Below are 22,372 nucleotides of genomic sequence, written 5' to 3' on the forward strand. Positions count from 1 at the left end.
CACTATATCAGGCTATGCCAATCTTGTCATGGAAGCTAAAAGCTAAACAGGGTTGACCATGGTTAGTATTTGGATGGAAGACCACCAAGGAAGTCCAGAGTCACTGTGCAGAAGAAGTCAATATCAAACCTTTGAATGTCTCTTGACTTGAAAACCTGATAGGGTTGCCTGATGTAGACTGATGGCAAACAAAACAAGCAAAAAAATCCTAGCAGAGCAATCCTAAATTAAGTTTTACCTTTCTAATCCCATTGATTTCAGCTGTTTTAGCAGGGTGTAACTCTGTTTAGGACAGCATGAGTTCCAAGATATTTAATAATATTTACCACGGTACACTTATTTAATTTCAGACGAGCTAACAAAGAAATAAGAACTGGGAATGCATTTGGAATTTGCAATTGGAATGAACATAAAAATAACAGGCACATACAAAAGATAACTTACAAGAAAATTAAAGATTAGACTGGGGACTTTTATAGGAAAGTGAACACAATGTAATGTGAACTGCCACTTTTTTCTTTTAAAAGCCCTCCTATTTTTAAAATCATGATTCATTCTTGTTAGACTTGGTTGTTCTTCTCATATGGATAAAAGAGAAGAGACCATTGTAACCTGCAAACAGTTCATTTGGGGATTTCCTAAATTCCCTTGTAAAAATGTTTGCAGGTTACAATGGCCAAATCCTATACCATATTAAAAAGTGATCGTCCCCATCACTAAAAGAAAAGCCCAACATCACTTATGAAACCCCTGCCAAATGCTTTGTGCATTTATGAGGCCTAACTTTTAAATCTGTGATGTGGAATTGTAGTATAACCTGATCTTGAAAGCTTAGCAGGGTTGGTAGTTGTATGAAAGACCAGAGGAAGGCAATGGCAAATCACCTCCACTTCTCCCTTGCTTTGGAAGTCCTTCGCTGGAGTTGCTGTAAGTTGGCTTAATGAAATGTAGGTACATAGGTTTTAAACCTAGTCAGTTATACAGTAACAAGTCCCATTTTCTGGATGACTGACATAAAGATCTAGATTTACATAGGAAATGCTGCACAACTTGTAGACATTCTCACAGCACAGTAACTTATTTACATCTGATCACTATGTACAACCATATGTGTATAAAGCAGCAGCTGACTTATGGATAGGGTTTTCAAGGCAAGTGATTAAGCAGACGTGGTTTGCCATTGCCTTCCTTTGCAAAATCTTCCTTGGTAGGTGCAGACATATAGGTATCACACGAACCAACTCCAAGAGAACGGCATGACTGTAATGTCAAAATGGTGTTGCACATAAATGCTTCTTTGCTTCATGAAATCTGCTGGCATAGTCATTCAAAAGCAGAGTTGACACCTACAGCTTCAGAAATTACTGGAGATTTGGGAGTAGTGCGGGGGGGGGGGGAGTTTGGGAAGAAGAAGCTCCACAGGGTATGTGATGCTATGGAATCTGTTCTCCAAACCTGCCATCTTTTCCTGAGGAACTGATCTTCTTAATACGGAGTCAGTTCTGGTCTTAGAAGCAATTCCAGGACCTTGACTGGCAACCCAGTTCACAAATTAGATGCCTTCAAGTCTTAAATTCCTCAAAATCATCGGCTTTGACTGAAGAAACTCTATGTAGTCCTATTCATGGGGCAGTCTAAGTCTTCTGAAATCAATGGTGTTTTGCTCACCTTTGTATGTCCAGCGCAGTGGGATGTCTCTGGAGGCTTCCACCAGAGGGGTGTAGGCAGAGGCAGAGATACAAGTGTGCCGGTGTGTGTGTGTGCGCATTGCACCGGGCGCAAACCTGGGGGGTGCAAAAAATTTGTGTTTTTTGAATTTTTAAGTGTTTTTCAATTGTTGGCCTGCAGGGGGAGCAGTTTTTAGGCTAGCTAGCAGCACCAAAATTTCAGGGAGTTTTCAGGAGACTCTCCTGATGATACCACCCAAGTTAGGTGAGGTTTGGTTCAGGGGGTCCAAAGTTATGGACTCCCAAAGGGGGTGCCCCATCCCCCATTGTTTCCAATGGGAGCTAATAGGAGATGGGAGCTACACCTTTGAGGGTCCATAACTTTGGATCCCCTGAACCAAACTTCACCAAACCTGGGTGGTATCATCAGGAGTGTCTCCTAAAGATACCCTGAAATGTTGGTGCTGCTAACCTAAAAACTGCGCCCCCTGCAGGCAAAAAACTGAAAAAACTAAAAAATACAAAAACACAAACATGAAACCCCCCCCCCCCCCCCCCCGAAAAAAAAAACCCCTTCAGATTTTGAACTGGACTCCATTTCCCCTAGCTACGCCTCTGGGTGTAGGGGGCAATTTTGCATCCCTCACATGATCAAGAAGAGTGGTGCCCAGAGACATGTGACCCCACATATCCGTCTGGCAGATATGCCACTGCAGTCTATACATGCTTTGCTTATAAGCCTTACCAAACTCAATGGGACTTTCTTCTTAATACATATCCTAGGACTGTACTGCATGGCTGTTGTTGCTGGAATAGCTTACTCATGTTGAAGTTTGCACACACATATGTAAGCACAAACCCTTGCATTCCATGTTGAAGTAACAACCAATCCTTGATTCTGCACTTTAAAATACCCATGCAGATTAAAATCTCCTCTTACTTTACACATTAGGTTGAACAAAAAGGAAAGCACCATTTTTTTCACAATAGCATAAAGCAGGAGTCCAGACAGTGGCATCTTAATGGCTAAGAAATGTATTGCAGCCCAATAATTTGTGAGCTGGAATAAACGTATTTTTTTTTTAGTATCTGAGGCGACACCAGACTTCAGTTTTATTCTGCCGCTGCTGAAAGGGGACACGGCCACCCATCTAGAACTACTGTGCATCCCAGAAACGGATTTTAAGAACAATTTGCTGAGCTTAAGCATGCAGCCGCTTTCCAACATACACACGCTCCCAGCATGCCTCACATTACCACAATATCCTAATTTTAAAAAAAAACCGTTAGGTAATAACTCTAAGAGTTCATCTGATACTTTTGACACATTTTGCTTGCTCTAGAAATGCTTCAATGTGGGAACATTTTAGATTATCCCTGTCAAGTGTTCCACCAGAGCATTTTGTGCCATTGTTTTGATGAGGGGGTCGATTCCGTTCATACCTCAGGAGCAGCTACTGCGAAATGCTGAACTGGCTGTCGATAATATATTTATTTATTTATTTTGCAAGGACATCAACTTCACTGGGCATCCTAACCTGGGCCTAGGGGTCCCCCTCCTCCAGAGAGCCACCTTCACCCTGGAAACACTTTCCTCCAAAGCAGCACTTTTTTTTGCACGTGTGCGCAAAACGCCAAACCCGCTTTATTAAGGTGAATGCGATAGGCGCGGACTTCTCCGGTCGCTCCCCTGCGTGCAGAACGAACACTGCGGAGCAAGCGGGAGCCGCCGCCGTTTCAGCCTCCGCCCCTTCGGCGCGCTCCCACCCCCGCCGTGCGCCCGGCTGGCTGGCAGGCAGGCAGGATGGGAAAGGGAGGGAGGAGAGCCGCGGATGAGGGTTAAAGGTGCTGCCGGCAGGGAACTTGCAAGGAGGTCGCCTCTTGGGTGCTCCAGCAGCAGCAGCAGCAGCAGCGGCGGCGGCGGCATCATGGCGGAGCAGAGCGACTCGCCTGTGCATGTCCAGCAGCCGTCACCGCCGCCACAACAGCCACAGCAGCAGCCGCCGCCGCAGCAACCCACGCCGGCTCCTGCCCCGGCTCCTGCCCCGGCCCCGGCCCCGGCTCCTGCACCCATCGGCTGGCCCATTTGCAGGGACGCCTACGAACTGCAGGAGGTGATCGGTCAGTGGCGACCAGGGAGCGGCTCCGGAGTGGGTGGGAGGCAGGCAAGGATTGGAAGAGGGGGAGGAGGGATGCATCGTCAGCCGGCTTCGGGGCCTACCGGCGTGCCTGGCGCTTCCCGAGCCCAGCGGCTCTCATTGCGGCACTGCAGTGCGTGATGCTGCAAACGGGAGTTCCTCCTCCTCTTCTTGCAAGCGGCGGCCGTGCCTCTTCTTCCTTCTGTCTGGAGCCCTTTTCTTTCCTCTGTTGCAATTCGAGAGGGGAAGGTGGGCGGCGGAGTCTGCAACCAGCCCTGCCCTTGCCAGCCTGCGAGGGATGCTGCATCAGCACCCAAAAAACCTTCCCCAGAGTTTCCTGTTAAAGTGGCGTGCAACTGAAGAGCCGCGAAGTTGCCATGTCACTCCTCCTGGCTTTTTCTGAAGTAGTGCCTTCGCTAACTGTCTTTTCTCTCTGCTCCTCTTGTCACTCTCAGTAGCAAAATGGCACTAACCGGTTGTCTTTCCCTTAAACTCTCTCTCTCTGGTACTCTAGTTCATCACCCTAGCCCATATATCCTCTTTAGATTACTTACAGTTTCCACCAAAGCTCTCTTCATCGCAGTCCTGTTATCGGTTTTGTCTCTTCCCTAACCTCCAAATCTTTTAATTCCTGCCTTACCCCTTTGCTTTCATTTATATTCCTTCCATTGTCGAAGTAGCGTTCTTTGGATGACATCCTATTATTTGATAGCTTATATTTTTAAATAAATCTTGCCTTCGTTCCCATCTTCCCTGCCCCCTACATTTTAATATATGGCAATTGATCTAGTGTTGAATTATTATAATTATGTTGGTGGCATACCAGGGCCCTAAGTACTTGTTTTGCCTATGTTGCTCTGAGGTGATAAAGTCTCACTTCATGAAAAACACAATAGGAGAGATTGTGTGGTACAGAAATGGGTTTGCAACCTAGTTTGTACATAACCTGGCTAAAAAACCCAAAAAAACTCTACAAGCACATCAGAAATGTGGGGCTAAAAATCCAGAACTGCAGATGATTCCCGAGCTAGGCCTCATCCTGCAGCAGTCACTCTGGTTGGGTAGCATCGCCTCAGGTTCATCTTGCAGTTGTTTTAATATTGATGGCCCCCAGCTGCTGAAGGTCTGAAAAGGGCATAATGAAAACGAGAGCTGGCCTTTTTTCTGTTTCTTCAACCCAGACAAAGATGTATTTTCCTAATGGAGATGGCGCTGAATGTATACATCTTGTCATTATTTTCTTAAAGTTAAATGGTTGTTAAGAAAAAAAAATACTATTTTTTCCTCCTTTTAAAAAAAAACTGTGTCTCATTCTTATTTTTTATCTACCTTCCCACAGTGACACTCTGATATCTGAATGAGCCTGTTTTCTGCTCTGAAGGAAATCTGTAACAAATTTCTTCCTTGAAGGGAGGGTGTTCTTCAGCTGAGTTTATGTACTACTGGCAGCTGGTGGAGCATTATCAAGAGAGAACAGGAGCAGAACACCTTGTGAAACTGTTTGTCTATGTTCTTTTCTTTTTTAATGTCTAATTAACAGAATAAGTTGTTCCGATTCATCGGTACGTAAACATCCGTCTTGAACATGAAGTAAGCCGGCCTTTTTTCCTGAATGCTCAGAAAATATCTTTTATTAGGACTAGTCAGTGTTCAGAATGTGGTGTACAAGCTTCCAAGTTAAACACAACTTTTCCTCAGGCTGGATGTTAAAAATAAAAACGGGGGGATGTATTTCTGAGTGAAGGCATGAAATAATTCCTTGTTTCAGTCTAAAAATGGTCATAGAGAAAGCCATTGCGGGCTAATCAGGTTAGGCCTTCACCTTGCGTAGAACTTCTCAAGTTACAACGAAGCGTGCTGGGACAGAGAAGCAAATGGAGGATTTGCTTTTGGAAGTAACTGTGACATCTGGGTGTTGGTCTCTAGCACCAGTTAAGAACTTATACATCTCTTGTAAGGTGGTGAATATAGGCTGTGTGGTAGAAATCAACAAACCTTTTACACGTATCCTAGTATAACTTGAGCCACTTGGTATTAATGTACCACAAAGAATCAGTCCTTGCCTTAGTTTCTCATAGATGATGATCCTCAGAGAATTCTTTTATACAGGGTGGCCAACACAGAGATGGTTAAGACTGCAGTCTTGCATTTGCTTGGAAGTAAGGCTGAATAACGAGGGATTTATCACTGAGTGGTTTTGCTTTGAATTGCTCTTTAGATAGTCTTTAGTAGCAAAATAAAGCAGGAGGCCAGTGGAACATTAAAAAATAACAACAAATTGTTCTAGCATGAGTCAGAGCTCACTTTATCAGAGGCACTGATTTCCTGATGTGTATTGTACAGTTAAAAAGAAATATGTATCCCCCATGTTGGTGTTAGGGCTGATAAGGTAACGTAAAGGTGGAATGTAACCCTCCTACTATTGTTTTCACTTTGAAAGCTAATATGGTGTAGTGGTGAGGTCATACAAGGACTGGACAATACAGGGTTCATATCTGCAATTCTAATGCAAATTTCACAGCATGGCTTTCAGACAGTCTCTTTATCAATCTAATTTACCTCACAGGATTATTGGCATATAAAAATAGGGGGAGGGATCATAAACACAGCTGCTTGAAGGAAATCAAATAAGTAGAACACCTCACCTGTGTTGCTGTTACCAAGGAAGAAAGTCAAGTATTATAGGCAAGCTCTTGTTTCCTTTTCTCTCTCTGATAGTTTGGTGTAGCTGATAGGAGAAATTGCAGTGTCCCCAGCCCAGATTAGTGAAGGTGTCCCGAGCTAGGCCTCATCTTGCAGCACTCACTCTGGTTGGGTAGCATTGCCTCAGGTTCATCTTGCAGCTAAATCTAGCTACAGTCTGGCCAAGATCTCCAACATCTTGCCTAGTTGGGCCTCAGTTTTCTAATTCACTCATTTCTTGGACATCTTGATTGTTGTACCTGTTAAAAGCATGCCAGCTTGTGTCTAAATAGTGCCATTTTTCAACTTAGAAGCATAATCAAAATGTGTGTATGCTTTTTTGCTGCAGGATTTATATCGGCTTAGATGGAAGCAATTGAGAAAGGATTTCTCTTTAGAGGTACACTTTCCACACACAAGGATACTATGCAAAGAGTACTTATTTGAAGACTTAAGTACCCAGAACTTTCCAGAAGCAAGGATTAGAAATTACTGGTTGGAACAGTAGTTCAGCATGGGATGGAAAGTATCAATCTAAATGTTAATTGCTTGTACATGATCATTGAATCATATATAAAATGCTTGATCTCAAAAGTCAGGTATCATTGGCTCTTTTTGGGTATGAGTGTGAGGAGAGGGATTGGTTTGGTTTTGTAGAAGAGAAGCAGCCTTTAATTTAATGTTTGGTAGCGAGTCATGGATTCAGTTTTATGAATGTAGACTTTTTCTGTACTAAATTCAGTTTCCATTTGAAACCACTTTAAGGACAGTGGGGTGGATCCACCAACTTATTTTTCTTAATGCTGCTCAGTTTTCATACTTATTATAGCCCCTGGCCCTCATGCTTCTGTTTCTGTGGGGTTTTTTGTTTTGTTTTGTTTTTGGTAATCAGCTGGCTCCTCTACCTTTTACCAAGGGAAAAGCTGGCTGATTCTAACCCACTTCCTGTATAACTTTAAAACAACAACAACAACAACAACACACACACAAATCCATATTTATTCACTCTGATGGATTACTCTTACAGATAAGGATAAGCCTAACTTTCAGTACGCCTGGCTCAACTTCTTGCAAAGGAAGGGCTTTCAGTGGGGCAAGAAACAGTGCGATCTGAAGCAGACTATGCCATTCTCAGTTAAGTCAGAGGGCTTAAAAGGATGTAATTTTGCTTAGGCTGACACTAAAAGTATGGACTCAAAGAATCCTGAAGCTCAGTGTATTGTCGAAGGCTTTCACAGCTGGAATCACTTCTGTGTTGTGGGGTTTCCAGGCTGTATGTCCGTGTTCCTCTGAAGATGCCAGCGCGGTACGAATTGAAACGTCAGGAGAAAATGCTACTGGAACACGGCCATACAGCCTGGAAACCCCACAACACTCCAATCCTGAAGCTGTTTAAATAAATCAGACCTTGTTGATCTCTCTTCACCCAGGAGTTCTCATAATGATGCTTCTTTTCAGGCCACCATGGAGCGCTTTGCACCATGCTGATGTTATGATAAGTGCAGAGCTTGAAAGCATTAAGTGGGGTGATTAATCAGTTCATTAATTGTAGCTCAGATGTGGATTTTTAATTGGCACCTAATTGAAGCAGTGTCTTGTGAAAGGATGTCATACTAACTGCTGTTGTGGTGAACTTATTCACGTGTATCTCTTCAGACTGAGTGTATTTTTCAAGCATCTTAGAGAAGGCTCTTGACTGAGTATAGAACATTGCTTTGATCAAGTGGTGCAGATAAGCACAGGGCATTGTCCAGATCACAGAAATTTCCAATGCATCACCAGGCACTTCTGCAGTGTGTTGTTAAGTGTAGCAGAGTAGCTTGTGTTTACTGTAATAATAGCAGAGTAGCTTGGATTTACCGTAATAATCTTGAACTTCTGCTGGGATCATGGTCGGCACATCACTGTACAAGAAGAACTGAATTCATACAAGTGTAATTCACTTAGAACTTACTGTCCCAGTCATTCCATGTTCTACTTGTATAATGATTTATGATAGTTTGCACTGACATTGCATTCATTTCCCCTGTTGGATGATGGTTGTTGGATATATTCAGGCCTGGGAAAGGCAACATTTGAATTAAATAAACAAGAGCATACAATTCGTATGCAGAGTGGCATACGGTATATTTATTTGAGGCCCATAGATTTTCCCTGGGTAACTCTTGGGCGCAAATCTACCCATTGTTAACTTTACTAGTGCAATTGTGCTGGAGGGTGGTGATGGTACAAGAAAGGACAAGATATCACTGGCCTCTTCACCCTGTAGATACCAGAGTATATTTGGTAGCTGTTAAGCAAACCTGGAAAGATGCTATAGGTCACTCCAGCACGCCAAGTGATAGCCATGTAACTGGCTAGCTATATAAGCAAAGAGCCTCTAGACCAGTTCTGAACACAAGAAGAGCCCTGATGGATCAGACCAGTGGTTCATTTAGTCTAGCATCTTGCCTTACATAGTGGCCAAACAGATCTTCTGGGAGTCCACCAACAGGGTATAGAGGTTGAAGCCTTCCTTGATGTTGCTTCCTGGCACTGGTATTCAGAGATTTACTTGATGTGCAGTTTCTCTTTAGTCATAATGGGTAGTAGCCTCTAATGGCTGCTGGTAATCCTCCATGAATGTGCTTAATGGTTGTCCATGCTAGTGGTCATCACTATGTCCTCTGATAGCAGATTCCACATTTTTACCACTGAGCCTCTTACCTCACAGATTTAGTAGCAGTGAAAGGGCTATCAGTACTCTTTTGAATTTTTATGACATTTTTAAAGCTTCGTTTTTAGTGGTCTTCAGCAATTGTGGGGAGCCTACATGCAGTGGACTTGAACTCAAGACCACAAATGGAGCCTAGTAGTAGTTGTAAACCCATAACAGAACTGTAGTTTTTCAAGTTATTTTTTTCCCAGTCGTTTCCTTGTTGAACAGGAATAGTTCTTTTCTGTGTGGTTCACTGTAGCAACTTGAAGAGTTAGTGATTTCTCCTGTGGATTAAACCATATCTCCCAGGGAGCTGTTAATACAGTTAGCAGACTCATAGGTTACTTACAGCTTAAATAGTAGGCAACAGCTCTGCTATTTTAGGCTTTGGTTAAACACACAACAGTGACGGGGGTGGGGTGGGGAATGAGCCAGTCATCTCAATCACCTGTTTTAAGCTGGGGCTGGAAGATTACCTGTCAACCACTGCGCATTGTGAGTTGTGATACACTCCAACCTACATGTTTGACAACTGTCATTAGGATTACAGGCAACATTTAGCTTTGACACATTGGAATGAGGCCAACCTGTATAGGGTAGAATTTGTGTTTAATGATGCAATTCAAGTGAACTTAAGGATAATGGCAGCTTATTTAAAAAATTTTTTTTAAAGGTACTTCTCTTTTATTTTCGGAAAGTTGCAGTCTTCATGTTTACTGTGAAGGTGCTAAGTAGGGGTTGGTGTCTGGATTCAAATCGTTTGGGTGACCACATGCTCACTGGGTAAATTTGGGCCAACCACACCTTCTCTGCCTAATTTATGTGGCAGGTCGTTATGAAGATAAAATGAGAAGGAAAGAACCATGTGCGCCAGTCCTAAACTCTTTGGAGGAAGAAGGGGATACAAATAGATGTCAGGCAATGTTGTGTAGGACAAAGGAAGTAGTGTTGTATGTACTTGAAACAGCAGTCTAAGAGGGCTTTCTGCAATCTTTGCTGTTGGTTAAATTATTATTATTATACTATTATTATGGCATTATTGGCTAAATTACTTAGCTTTCTTCTTGCTCCCTCAGCCAGTTACATTCATCAGTGAAGGGTTCTGAGGCTTTTAGAACAGTGTTTCCCAACTTGTGGGTCAGGACTCAACAGTGAATCGCAAGGCTGCCCTCCCTAATGGCGGATCCTGTCCTTTGCTGCCTTCTCTTTTTTTTTCCTCTCGCCAACTTCTCACATTCTCACCTTCACCACCTTTTTTGTGACAGTAATGAGGGAAAAAATCCTTCTGGTTGCTAATAATGTCTCAGCAGTAGCTGAAAGAAAGAAGAAGAGTTTGGATTTATATCTCAACTTTCTTTCCTGTTAAGGAGACTCAGGGTGGCTTACAAGCTCCTTTCCCTTCCTCTCTCCACAGCAGACACCCTGTGAGGTAGGTGGAGCTGAGAGAGTTACAAAGAACTCTGGCTAGCCCAAGATCTCCCAGCAGGAATGTGTTGGAGTGGGGAAACAAATCTGGTTCACCAGATAAGCCTCACCACTCAGGTGGAGGAGTGGGGAATCAAACCTGGTTCTCCAGATTAGAATCCACCTGCTCTTAACCACTACAATAGGAAGGGTTGGAGAGTAGGTGGGAGCTTTTCATCATGTCATGGAGAGACCAGAGGCGGAATTTGGATTTATACCCCACCTTTCTCTCCTGTAAGAGTCTCAAGGCAGTTTGCAAACTCCTTTTACCTCCCTCCCCCCCCAACACAACAGATAGCTAGTGGAGTAGGTGGGGCTGAGAGAGTTCTGAGGAACTATGATTAGCCCAAGGTCACCCAGCAGACTTCATGTGTAGGAGCGGGGAAACAAATCCAGTTCACTAAATAAGAATTTGCCACTCATGTGGAAGAGTAAGGAATCAAACCTGGTAATCAAGTCCACCTGCGCTTCTCAACTACACCACATTGGCAGGAGGACAGAAAGAGGTGTGTGTGTGTGTGTGGGCGGGGGGGACACTCTGTCTTAGTGCTGCTCCTTCAGCAGCCTAACCTTTTTACCAGCCCTGCCCCCTTCATTGCTTTTTTCCCCTCTGTCTGCTGTGTGAGGAATACTGCACCCTTCACCACCATCTGCCATTTTCATATATTTCTCAACTCAGAACCCTTTGAGTGCACATTCTCAAACTTCTTCTCTGGTCCAGCTGGCAGAGGAGGAGACGAACTACTACTTACTTGGGGTTACAGTGGGGTCAGCTGCACCCTTTGTATTAGTTGGTTCCTCAAAAATACCTGATTGGCCACTATAGAAAATGGTATGCCAAGGTCATAGTTTGCTTACAGCTTAAAAAAATAACAACCCTTGGGCCAGCTGTACCAAGTAAATTTGGACTTGTGGGTCACCGTATCAAAAAGGTTGGAAGCTGGTGCTTTAAAGGATGTTGTGGCCATTATAATAAGGCATGCTAGATGCAGATAGAGCAGTGGTTCTCAACCTGGGGGTCGGGACCCCTTTGGGGGTCGAACGACCCTTTCACAGGGGTCGCTTAAGACTCTCTGCATCAGTGTTCTCCATCTGTAAAATGGATAAATGTTAGGGTTGGGGGTCACCACAACATGAGGAACTGTATTAAAGGGTTGTGGCATTAGGAAGGTTGAGAACCACCAAGATGGAGCATGTAAATAAATAAACAGTTGAAGCTCAGAGAGATGTGTTTGTCGTCACAAATGATATCAAGCCTTGAACTCCTCAATTTCTGGCAGCAGTACAAGTATTAAGTAACTGTGTCCAGTTATGGTATGAGATCACTTTGGAGTGTAAAGCAGTCGCCCTCATCATTATGAATGTGTACTGTGAATCTGGTCAGGTTCTATGAAAGGCTAACCGCTTTAATGCCTAAGCATTAGTAGTTAAAGGTTCCAAAAAAACAATTTGCAAACATTTACATGCAGTGCTTTTTTAAAAAGTGCTGGTGCATGGCGTGGTCTGATCTTCTCAGCTCTCAGAGGCCATGCATGGTTGGTACCAAGGAAGATTCTGAAGAAGCTGGCAAATGGCAAACCATCTCTGCTTTTCACTTGCCTTGAACACTCCTTGGGGAGGTCTCTATGAGTCAGCTGCAACTTGACAGCCGTTTACATACCACCCACCCACACACTCAGAGTTGTACTGATTTCCATCAATTCCCCCCTCAGGACTTGAGGAGCTTACAGAAAATGTGTCAGTACTCAGAACCTGTGCGTACCACCACAAAAAAGTTCTGTTTAGCTGTCGCCTGACTTTTTCAGTCTGACACAGAGGTGCCCTCGGATCCTGCTTTCCTTACCTGGGTTACTGCAGGGCAGGTTAGAGAAGAGAGCATCATGACTCCAGCTATCTTTGTGCCAAGACTTCTTTCCCCACTAGAGGAAATGTTGCTGTTATGCCCGGAGGTGCAAGTACAGTTTGGTGCTCATTTGCTGTTGGCTCTAGGCAAATGGCACAGCTGTGATTCAAATCCTGTTCTTCAGTTTGTAGCTGAAACTTTGTGGGGGTGAGATGGGTGTGTGCGTGTGTGTGGAAAGAGAGTGACGAATAGGTTATTTTAGAAGGAAAATGGATTTGAAATGGTTTTTTGAGTGTGCCACGGGTCTTCTCTTCCTAAGAGTTAGTATTTCGCCATATCTGATCATGAGTTCTTTCCTCCTCTTTGGAGTCTTCCAGTAATGTTTGTGAGAAATCTGACTTTTGCAAGGTTCAATTTTATTTTATTTTTAATTTCAGGATAAGTGCCCTGCTAATTTTGAGGTGATATATTTGGATATGAAGTTTTTCCCCGCTGGTAAGGCTCATGCTTGCCAGGTGATAATATGAAAAATCACACATAGTAAAGGCTTTGTTTGATATGTAGCTATTTAGTCATTCTCCACCTTCTCATTGGGGGCCCAAAGTGACTTTCTGAACTCCTCTCTTGTTTTATCTTCACAACAATCCTGTGAAATAGGCTGAGAGTGAGTTACGCGGCAGTATGGGGATTCAAATCTCCGAGATCCTAGTTTGACACTTTAACCACTACGCCACACTGTTTCCCGTGTACTAAGTAGAGAACTGTGGTGTGGCTTTCATCAGTTAATTCATGACCTACGGTCCTGAAGGCCGTGCTTTTTGTCTTTTATATTGTCTTTCACTGACTTGGATTGTCTGCACAGAAATAACTCCTAAGATGAAGATGACATAAAGCTGTTCAAATATAGTTATTTCATACCAAGCTTTTCGCTTTTTAAGATCCTGCCTCTGTTCAAAAGGGAGCCACTTTGCAAGGTCTAGTACTGGACAGCATAGCTGGATTCTTCTTCTGGACAGCTGTATTAGTGATCATCTGCAGCACCCTTACTGATTCTATTGTTTGCAGAAACCAGATGGGTTCTGGAATCAGGATCTTTTGTCACGCTTGTATTTTTCCTGTGAAGTAGTTCCGTTTTGCATCCAGGTGGCTGATCTCCAATGACCTCTCTTACACCAAAGTATCATCCTGTAGAGCAGTAAAGGAAGATTTTACCTGGAAGGAAGTAGACATTTAAATATCAAGCAATATGCTAGAGGGGGATTGATTGAGACATCTGCCCTGAATTTGCTTCAGCTTCCTGTCTGTGTACTTCTGAGAATTTATGTAGAGCTGCAAAAGGTTGAAAAGAGCACCACAGACATTTTCAGTCATCCTTAGAATAAAGGAGGTGGTGATGGCCACGAACCTGGGTAGCTTTAAAAGGGGCTTGGACAGATTTATGGAGAAGTTGATCTATGGCTACCAATGCTGATCCTCCTTGATCTGAAATTGCAAATGCCTTAGCAGACCAGGTGCTCGGGAGCAGCAGCAGCAGCAAGCCATTGCTTTCACATTCCGAATGCGAGCTCCCAAAGGTATCTGGTGGACCACTACGAATAGCAGAGTGCTGGACTAGATGGACTCTGGTCTGATCCAGCAGGCTGTTTCTTATGCTCTTGACTCTGCAAGGTAGAGTTATTTCTCCCATGTTGGGGGTGGGTGGTTTGCTCCAAGCTCTGTGATGAGTTCATGGCAGAAGTGAAATGTTAATTTTTATTTCACATCACTGTCTTTTTAACTACTATTCAACTACATGGCTTCTCTCTTATTTCCCCCCATGAAAAATGACTCTGATACCTAGTGGGTGGAATGCACAGATCTGCAAAGTGGTGCCTGAGATCAGAATAATCCACAGTAGACTGTGGATTGTTGTTGCTTTTAAACTCGTATATGAATACAGCCCCAAAGCACAAAATACATGTACCTTGCATAGGTGGAAACCAAGCCCTAAGGCATAATCTGCATAATATGTTGCAATAACATTGGTAAATCTACTCTGGTGTGGGTATAGTCATCACAGGAAGTATATTCATATCAACAGACTGTCCTTTTCCGACATGAGGCACTGCTATCAAATGTGGTTGTATGCCTATCTTGCTGTGTTTCAGAGCAGTTGTAAACTACCCTGAGCCCACAAGGGGAAGGGTGGCCTATAAATCAAATCAAACAACCAAATTGGCTCCTTGACTCTTGGAGTATTTGGAGAAAGAGCAGATAAGTGCATAATAGTCTTATTTGCTTCTTCCTCTCAAGGGGTCTTCTTGATTCAGGGCCCTCTGGAATATTCTGGAAGATACCTGAGTGAAGATTTGAAACACTGACTAATCAGTTACATGGCAGATTAATTTTACGGCATCTATTGGGTTAACATAGCTATGTTTTATTCCTTCGGCATTTGACCTAACTTGACTGTTTAGATCACCCTGCATACTGAATTAATATTGGTTTTATTCCTGTCATATGATGAACGCCAACTTGTGAATCATCTCATTAAACTAATTACACCTCAAATACCCTGTGGACAGAGGCTGACTTGTGAGTGTTCTGATAAAATGGAAAAGCCACATGATTTGTGAGAAGTGTGTTTTCTTACTTCAAGGGCTTTTCCAGACATTGATGAAATAGCCTCTGTCTCGGGGAGAAAAATGTGTATTTAAGTATATGCCTCCACATCCTTGCTAACAAAGATACCAAAGGTTCATGTATCTGCTAGCACAGAGCTGGCACAATGCCATCCCCCTGTAATGATATCTGGCTGGCATGCAGGAGCAGCTTCGTGTGACATGTTATCCTTGGTTGGCAGGGTCTGGGTACTAATAAGGGTCGCTGAGTAGAAAAGGCACATCCGAACCTTGGAGCAAAATATATTGTGAAATTCTCTTAATACAGGACACACTCAATTTGATTAGTCGAACAAGGGGTGCTTTGCCTTAGGTACCAAATGTTTAATGATTGAACTGTTGAGATGAGGCACGTTGCTGTGGGATATTGTGCTACGGGCACTGCCTCTTCCTTGACTTAGCATACATATTGCATGTTTATAGGAAGAATCATAGAGTTGGAAGAGACCACAAGGGCCATCAAGTCCAATCCCCTGCCATGCAGGAACACACAATCAAAGCACTCCCGACATGTGTTCATCCAGCCTCTGTTTAAAAACCTCCGAAGATGGAGACTCCACCACTCTCTGAGGCACTGGATTCCACTGTCGGACAGCCTTGACAGAAAGGAGTCTGGATTTATACTCTGCTTTTCTCTCTTGTAAGGAGTCTCAAGGCAGCTTACAAGCACTTTCCTTTCCACTTCTCACAGCAAACACCTTGTGAGATAGGTGGGGCTGAGAGAGTTCCGAGAGAACTGGGACTAGTTGAAGGTCACCCAGCAGGTTTCATGTACAGGAGCGGGGAAAACAAATCCAGTTCGCCAGATAAGAGTCCGCTGCTCATATGGAGGAGTGGGGAATCAAACTAGGTTCTCAAGCTTAAGAGTTCATCACTTTTAACTACTACACCACCCTTTCCCCTCTAGGGAAAGAAGTTGCTATACCCATTTCAACTTAAAGAACCAAGGAGATGTGAGTGTAAATCTGCCTCATCTTCCTGCATCTCCTTTCTGCTTAAATGCTCTGCCGGATCCTAGTGCCCCCCCCTCCCCCGATTCCCTCATAGCATTTTAAAATGTTAAGAACATAAGAACAAGCCAGCTGGATCAGACCAAAGTCCATCTAGTCCAGCTCTCTGCTACTCGCAGTGGCCCACCAGGTGCCTTTGGGAGCTCACAAGTAGGATGTGAACGCAATGGCCTTCTGCGGCTGTTGCTCCCGATCACCTGGTTATTTCAGTATCAATGTTATTTCAGTGTTGCTTGCATCCAAAACATTATTATCCGCATTGTTAAACCTAGCTAGCACTTTGATAAAATAGCATTTAAATAACTTCAGACAGCTGTTAACAAGACTTGACTATTTTGTAAAGTTGTGCCTGTGTGTAGTGATGAGATGCTATTGCTATTGGAGAGTACTACTGTATGAGGTATACAACAAACGCACACAGGATATACATGCTGATGTATCCGTATATGATGTCAGAAGGATGTCATGTTAAAGATGTAGCATGACATGCATAAAGATGTAGAATGTGAAGTTGAAGGAGAACTTCAAATTTGTAGTTGTGTTGTAAAAGTCTAAGTGCTTAAAACTATGGCTGATTCTGCATGGGTGAAAAACAGCAGTGTGAAAACGGTGTGAAAACAGTATAAATCCTTTTATACTGTTTTAAACCCTTTTACACCATTTTCACACAGTTTTCACACTGCTTTTTTTGACCCATGTGGAATCACCCAATGTGTATATAATAATGCGGCTTAAATGATTTTAGATGGGATAATTGAGCATGGTTTCTCTGCCTCTCCTGTTGCAGTCAGAAATTCACCCCAAATGCTGCTCCTAGGGTCAAAGGGTACTGTTATGAACTGCTTGAGGGATGAGTCAAAGGTCTGAAATAGGAGGAAATGATTGGTGGGACCCACAAATAGTTTATATCACCAGTTGTTTTTAATTTCTGTTCTCTCTGTGTGTGCGTGCGGGGGAGGGGTTAGGTACTTCTTAATATTTCCTATCTTAGATTTCAACCAGAATATGGCTTGCTCTCATTGTCTGATTCAGCACAGGCAACACGGGTTCATGTAACCCATTTCATTTGCCTGTGGCACCATTTGCACCGCAGGTCCAGGGGCCAGCTGGGATCACTGGGATCCTGGTGGAAGGAGGCTTCAAGGTTCGCACAGGACACACCGTGTTTCCGTGTGAACCGTGCAACCAAGAATCCCCCCCCACCTGAAAATCCCCTCCCACTTACTGGCACAACATGGTGGACCTATTAGAGAATCCAGTAATGGCTTCTGCTGCCTGGGGAATCCACGATAATGGTGAATGGAAGGGGGTAGGAGTTGAACGCTCCCTGCTTTCCGTAGTTTGCACAGGCAAGCAGGAAGCATTTGCAACCTGGGTTTAAGGAATAAAGTAGCTAATTTAGCAACTTTCATTGAACCTCGGTTCAGACAAACAGAATGAGTCAGTAACGTTTCTGCGGGATTCTGCGGGAACTCCCCCCTCCAGTGTTTTAAAAAGGGGCTTGAACACATTTTATTTGGCCTGTGCAGAATCACCCATTAAGAGGCAAGGAAAGTAGGCCATCAATAGTTTTTGTGGCTTCTATTGGGGAAAAAAACTAGTTTTTTTTTTTTAAAGATTAAGGCTTCCCTCTCTTTCTTTTAAATGCTTGGATTTTCTTCTGGGGTGTTTAACCTTGGATAGTTTTTTTTTTAGATCTCTAAGTCAACAGCACTTTAATTTCTCATGGCTGCTAAAATTATTTAGCTGCCTGTCTAAAATGAAACTTCTGTCCTTAGAAGATTTCAAGAGGTGGTGTTTGGAACACTGTAGTACTACTGTTAACCTTGAACCTATTTGACAGTTTAAGTGGGTTGAAGTATGAAGCTTTGACCACTTGGCTGCAAGCTTTTAGCATCGGGGTGACAGCAAAGCAAGGTAGTGGAGTTCACTCTCTTGAAATGTTTTTCTTATACAAAAAAGGCTCCTTTTTCTTGAAACAGTTGAAATTTCAGTCATACGGCTGGATCCAGAAGAGGATGTTTCCAGACAAAAGGGAGTGATTTCTGCTGATTCCCTCTTTCCCCTACATGCATACACTATGAAACACCAACTCTTTTATCATGTTCGTCTCTCACATTCATTTGGAGTTGCACTGAGAGTGGGGGATGGCAAAAGAGCCACTCCACTCTTTTCCTTGAGTGGAAATTATTATTGGATAGAAGCCATGTATAATATTTTCAAACCTCCAAGTGGGCCATTGGAAGTAATTTTCTGTGGCAAACATAATGTGTGAATCCGGGTATCAAAGGTTTATATAACAGTAGTTCTTGTCATAAGACACCAACAGTATAACCTTGTTGGTTTATTATTTTATTTAGACATTTTATACCCTGACTTTCTGCCCTTCTAAGAATAATGGAGATGGCTAACAATCTAAAAGGTATACAACAAAGTTACATTATTAAACCACTAGAATTAAAACATACATTATAAAACAACTCTAATAAAAAAGTGTAAAAGTATACATCATTCAGACAGCTTTAAAAACAATTAAAAAATCCAAAACACTCCTTTATGTAGAGTAATCCAGCCAAAGCCTACAATTGTGTATGCTCTTGGCAACTTTTTGACTTGGTTTCTTGGAAGGGCTAAGAACTGTATGAAAGGCCATTTGGTGGTTCTCACATGTACAAGGAGACATTGGTAACAAAGGGGCGGGAAAGTGAGTTGTAAGAAGTGAGGTATGTCTCTCACTTAGAATAACTTTTCTGCTTTAAAAATGTGTACTGAGTATCCTGCCCACATGAGAGCCATGGAGTCCGTTCTGTGCTTGTGAACAGCTCTTCGGTTGGTCAGAGAGAAGACAGCTGTCTGCAACACCTTCCAGATGAAGTGGGAACAAGCCGCATTATGTCACTTCCTGTTTCATGGTGCCTCTTTATTAAAAGGGATTCCAAGCTATGTTGATATCTGTAAATGCATTCCCCCTTTCCCATAATTTGTTATGGACAGTGTCTAGCCTTTGGGGTTAAATGGTTTATTTCTTGTTCTGTTCTGTATAATGATGTTCATTCAGATTCTCTCAAAAAAATCTCCTGAGTGGGCTGCCTGGTATGAAATAACTCGGTGACTGAGGACTACAATGAATTGTCTACTGGGAATTGGTACAGCCTCATTAATTGAAGGGGAGAGAGAGGCTTTTTTAATTTGCTCAGGTGAACAGAAAGGGCAAAACTTTTCATTTCTGGAAAGTTGTCCTTTGCCACCTTAATTTTGCATTTTATACTCTTTAAGCCATGCCAGTGAAAAAGAGCAGGAGGTTTCTATTGGCAGTCGGCCTGGAAGGCTAATTAACGAAAGGAGGGGCTAGTATTTTTCCATTGCCTCTGTCAGGGGAGTGGAGTGAGAACGACGTTAGCATGAGTTTTTATAAAGGAAACATTATTTCAAGAGTGTTTTCCTAATAAAACTGCTTGCGTTTAATGACCAGACGTCACTACGAAGAAAAATAAGACATGCCTTTTTTGTTTTATTCTTCTCAAAATGCCAGTATAGCTCGTAAACGTTATTAATATGTGTTTGGTACTTATTTGATCTTCATACCCTTTTGGCATATTATTCAATATCAGTACTTATTTTGCACTCTGTGTCCCAGCTGCTCATCTCCTAGTTCCAAATGCCTGTTTGGTTGAATATCAGTGATATTCTTGGGATGATATATCAATCAACTCTGCTAGCATGTGCTGAGACTTGGCCACAGGAAAACTGTTGAGTTCAGGATCTACATTTTCAAGATGCACTGAAATGACGTAGATCAGGAAGTAGCTAAGAGGGCCTCACGTCCTGAAGGAAGAGAAATGGCTCTATATATTTGGAGTTTGAGGGTGTGGGATGTTACAAACTGACAGCCCCTCGGAAATAGGGTTTTCCTGCTGTTTATGCTGTAGACTACTCTGAGGAACCCCAATAGTACAAAAGAAGAAGTCTGTTGTCTAGTCATGTGGTATCTAATCCTCCTTTCTCCAAAAACTCTTCAGGGTAGTTAATAACCCAAAGCACGCATGTATTAAATAAGTGCTTTTAAAGGTGAATAAGAAGAAATCCAGTCCTGATCGTTGTGTATTCTCCCCATCAGATGATCAAGGATTCCTTCTCTCATTAAATGATTTCTTTCACAATCCTGCTCTTAGTCCTATGTCTGACATTTTTTCTTCATTACCCTCTTTTGCTTGGGGTTGTTACTCCAGTATTTGAGCTGCCACCATCAAGAGAATTCCCCTCCCCATCTTAATGTGTTTATCCTGGCTATCTTGCACACCCGAAGTTTCAAAGCATGTATGTTTGTGTGTTCATTCATCAGAGTGAGTTGGAGGCCATTGGGGCTTCTACCCACCCCCATCTGTATGTCAGCAATCATGTATTCACAACTGACAGATTTTGGCCAGTTTAACCCAGCAGTGTTCTGGGTAGAGTTTTCTAAGCAGGCAGTTCATACCTTTAAATCATTAATGAAATAATTCTTTAGTCATTATGCATAAGTCCTAGAACAGACAGATAATTGAGAACAGTCCATAAACAGATCCATTAGGCAGAATACTAGAAAGAAAATCTGAAAGGGTATCTTGATATTATAAAGAGCCTGGACATTCCCTTCCTGGAAACTGATCTAAGAGCAGTCATCCTTGCACATCCTGACAGGGTCTGCCACATTTTTGATACATCTCTGGAGATGAACTATAATTCTGGTGGATCCCAAAATCAATCATGATGTTCCCCATTTTGACCAAATGACAAATTGAAACTAGGATCCAGCTCATAGGTCAACATAGTTATACCTATCTCTCTTCTTCCTCTGATACAATTTTAGGATACAATTGTCCCTATTGTCATAAATAAGCCTACGTTTTTTATTTATATTCTCACAACATTTCCAATCCAATGTCTATAAAGGCTGGGCCTGCATATGAGTCTCCATATAGTAATTGCGTAGTGGCTAAACCAGATAATGTTTTTGGTCCCCTACCTCTCAAAAGTTGTTTGATGTTGAATGAGTCTTTTGGGCAAACATGGGATACCTTTGGAGATGCTCCTGTAACAACTGTGACTGTCAAAATATGTTAGACAGCTCATGTAATTTCAGAATTAAAAGGGGAGGCAGGTTCTTTGGTGGGTTGGATCTAAGACTCAGTGCATTGTGAGCATATACACATTTTTTTAAAAAATGGAACACAGTTTATATGTTGCTTAAGATTCCCTGCCCCTTAATGCAATATAAATGGGTTCTGATCAAAATGGTCCACTTGGAGCCATCGGTTCTTCAGATAAATAATTGTAACTATTTTAGATAGGGAGCCATGTTTGTTTGTAATAGAAAAATAAAACGGAAGTCCATATGTATCCTGGTGGCTAGAAATATGCCCCAGTATAAACTTTCCTTGCCCCAGAACTCACTTCTTCTGGCGGTGAAGTAAGCTGTGGCTCACTAAAGCATATGCTGGAACAAAGTTTGTTAATCTGGAATATCGCTTAACTCTTGTCTCATTAAATATAGCTGTGTGCACGCTAATGCTCGTTAAGAGTTAATTAGTGCTGAAGAGGTCATTTCTTGCCTGATTTCGTCTCCCTCCCTCTGCTTCTAAACATCTTTGGCAAAGTGCACTCCAACAAGCAGGTTTATATCTTTCCTAAGGAATGACTTGACCTCTAGTGCATATTCAGTGGTTAGGATGTGTTCGAACCCCTGCTTAATATGGTAAGAAAAGGAAGAACTTCTTTTGGTTTAGTTTCTTTCTCTGTTTTGGGTGCTTTGTGTGCTTTGGACAAGTCCAGCATGAGCTAGAGATGGAAAGTATCCAGGGGTAATTATTGTGCTATTTAAAAAGGCATGAACTTGTTTCCTGTTATTTTTTGAGAGGGATGAAATTAAATGTGACTTGGGGGGCAGTGGTCATGTTTTCTCTTCATGGCTATGAACGTCGTGTACAGACCAGAGGGGAGGAATGGGTTTGACCCACCTTGAATCCTTTCTGGGAAAAGGCTGGCTTAAAAATGGTACTTAATTTTAAAAGGTATGTGTGAATGAATACTACCACTTCACTATGCCCCACTGAACCTGTTTTCTCCTTGAGAGAGCCAGTGTGGTGTAGTGGTTAAGAACAGATGGATTCTAATCTAGAGAACCAGGTTTGATTCCCCAATCGTCCACCTGAATGGCAGAGGCTTATCTGG

The 22,372-nt window shown here is 42.6% G+C and overlaps 1 protein-coding gene across 1 annotated transcript in view; it reads left to right on the forward strand.

The window, feature by feature from the left end:
* Positions 1-3,438: 3,438 nt before the first annotated feature.
* The window catches only part of STK39 (serine/threonine kinase 39), a 146,574-nt gene continuing 127,640 nt past the window's right edge, over positions 3,439-22,372 (forward strand). The window contains exon 1 of the mRNA XM_048483595.1: positions 3,439-3,788. Coding sequence (XP_048339552.1) covers positions 3,500-3,788 — 289 coding nt within the window. The 5' untranslated portion in view covers positions 3,439-3,499. The remainder of the gene's footprint in view (positions 3,789-22,372) is intronic.

Source organism: Sphaerodactylus townsendi, linkage group LG02 (assembly GCF_021028975.2).
Source record: "Sphaerodactylus townsendi isolate TG3544 linkage group LG02, MPM_Stown_v2.3, whole genome shotgun sequence".
Taxonomy (NCBI): domain Eukaryota; kingdom Metazoa; phylum Chordata; class Lepidosauria; order Squamata; family Sphaerodactylidae; genus Sphaerodactylus; species Sphaerodactylus townsendi.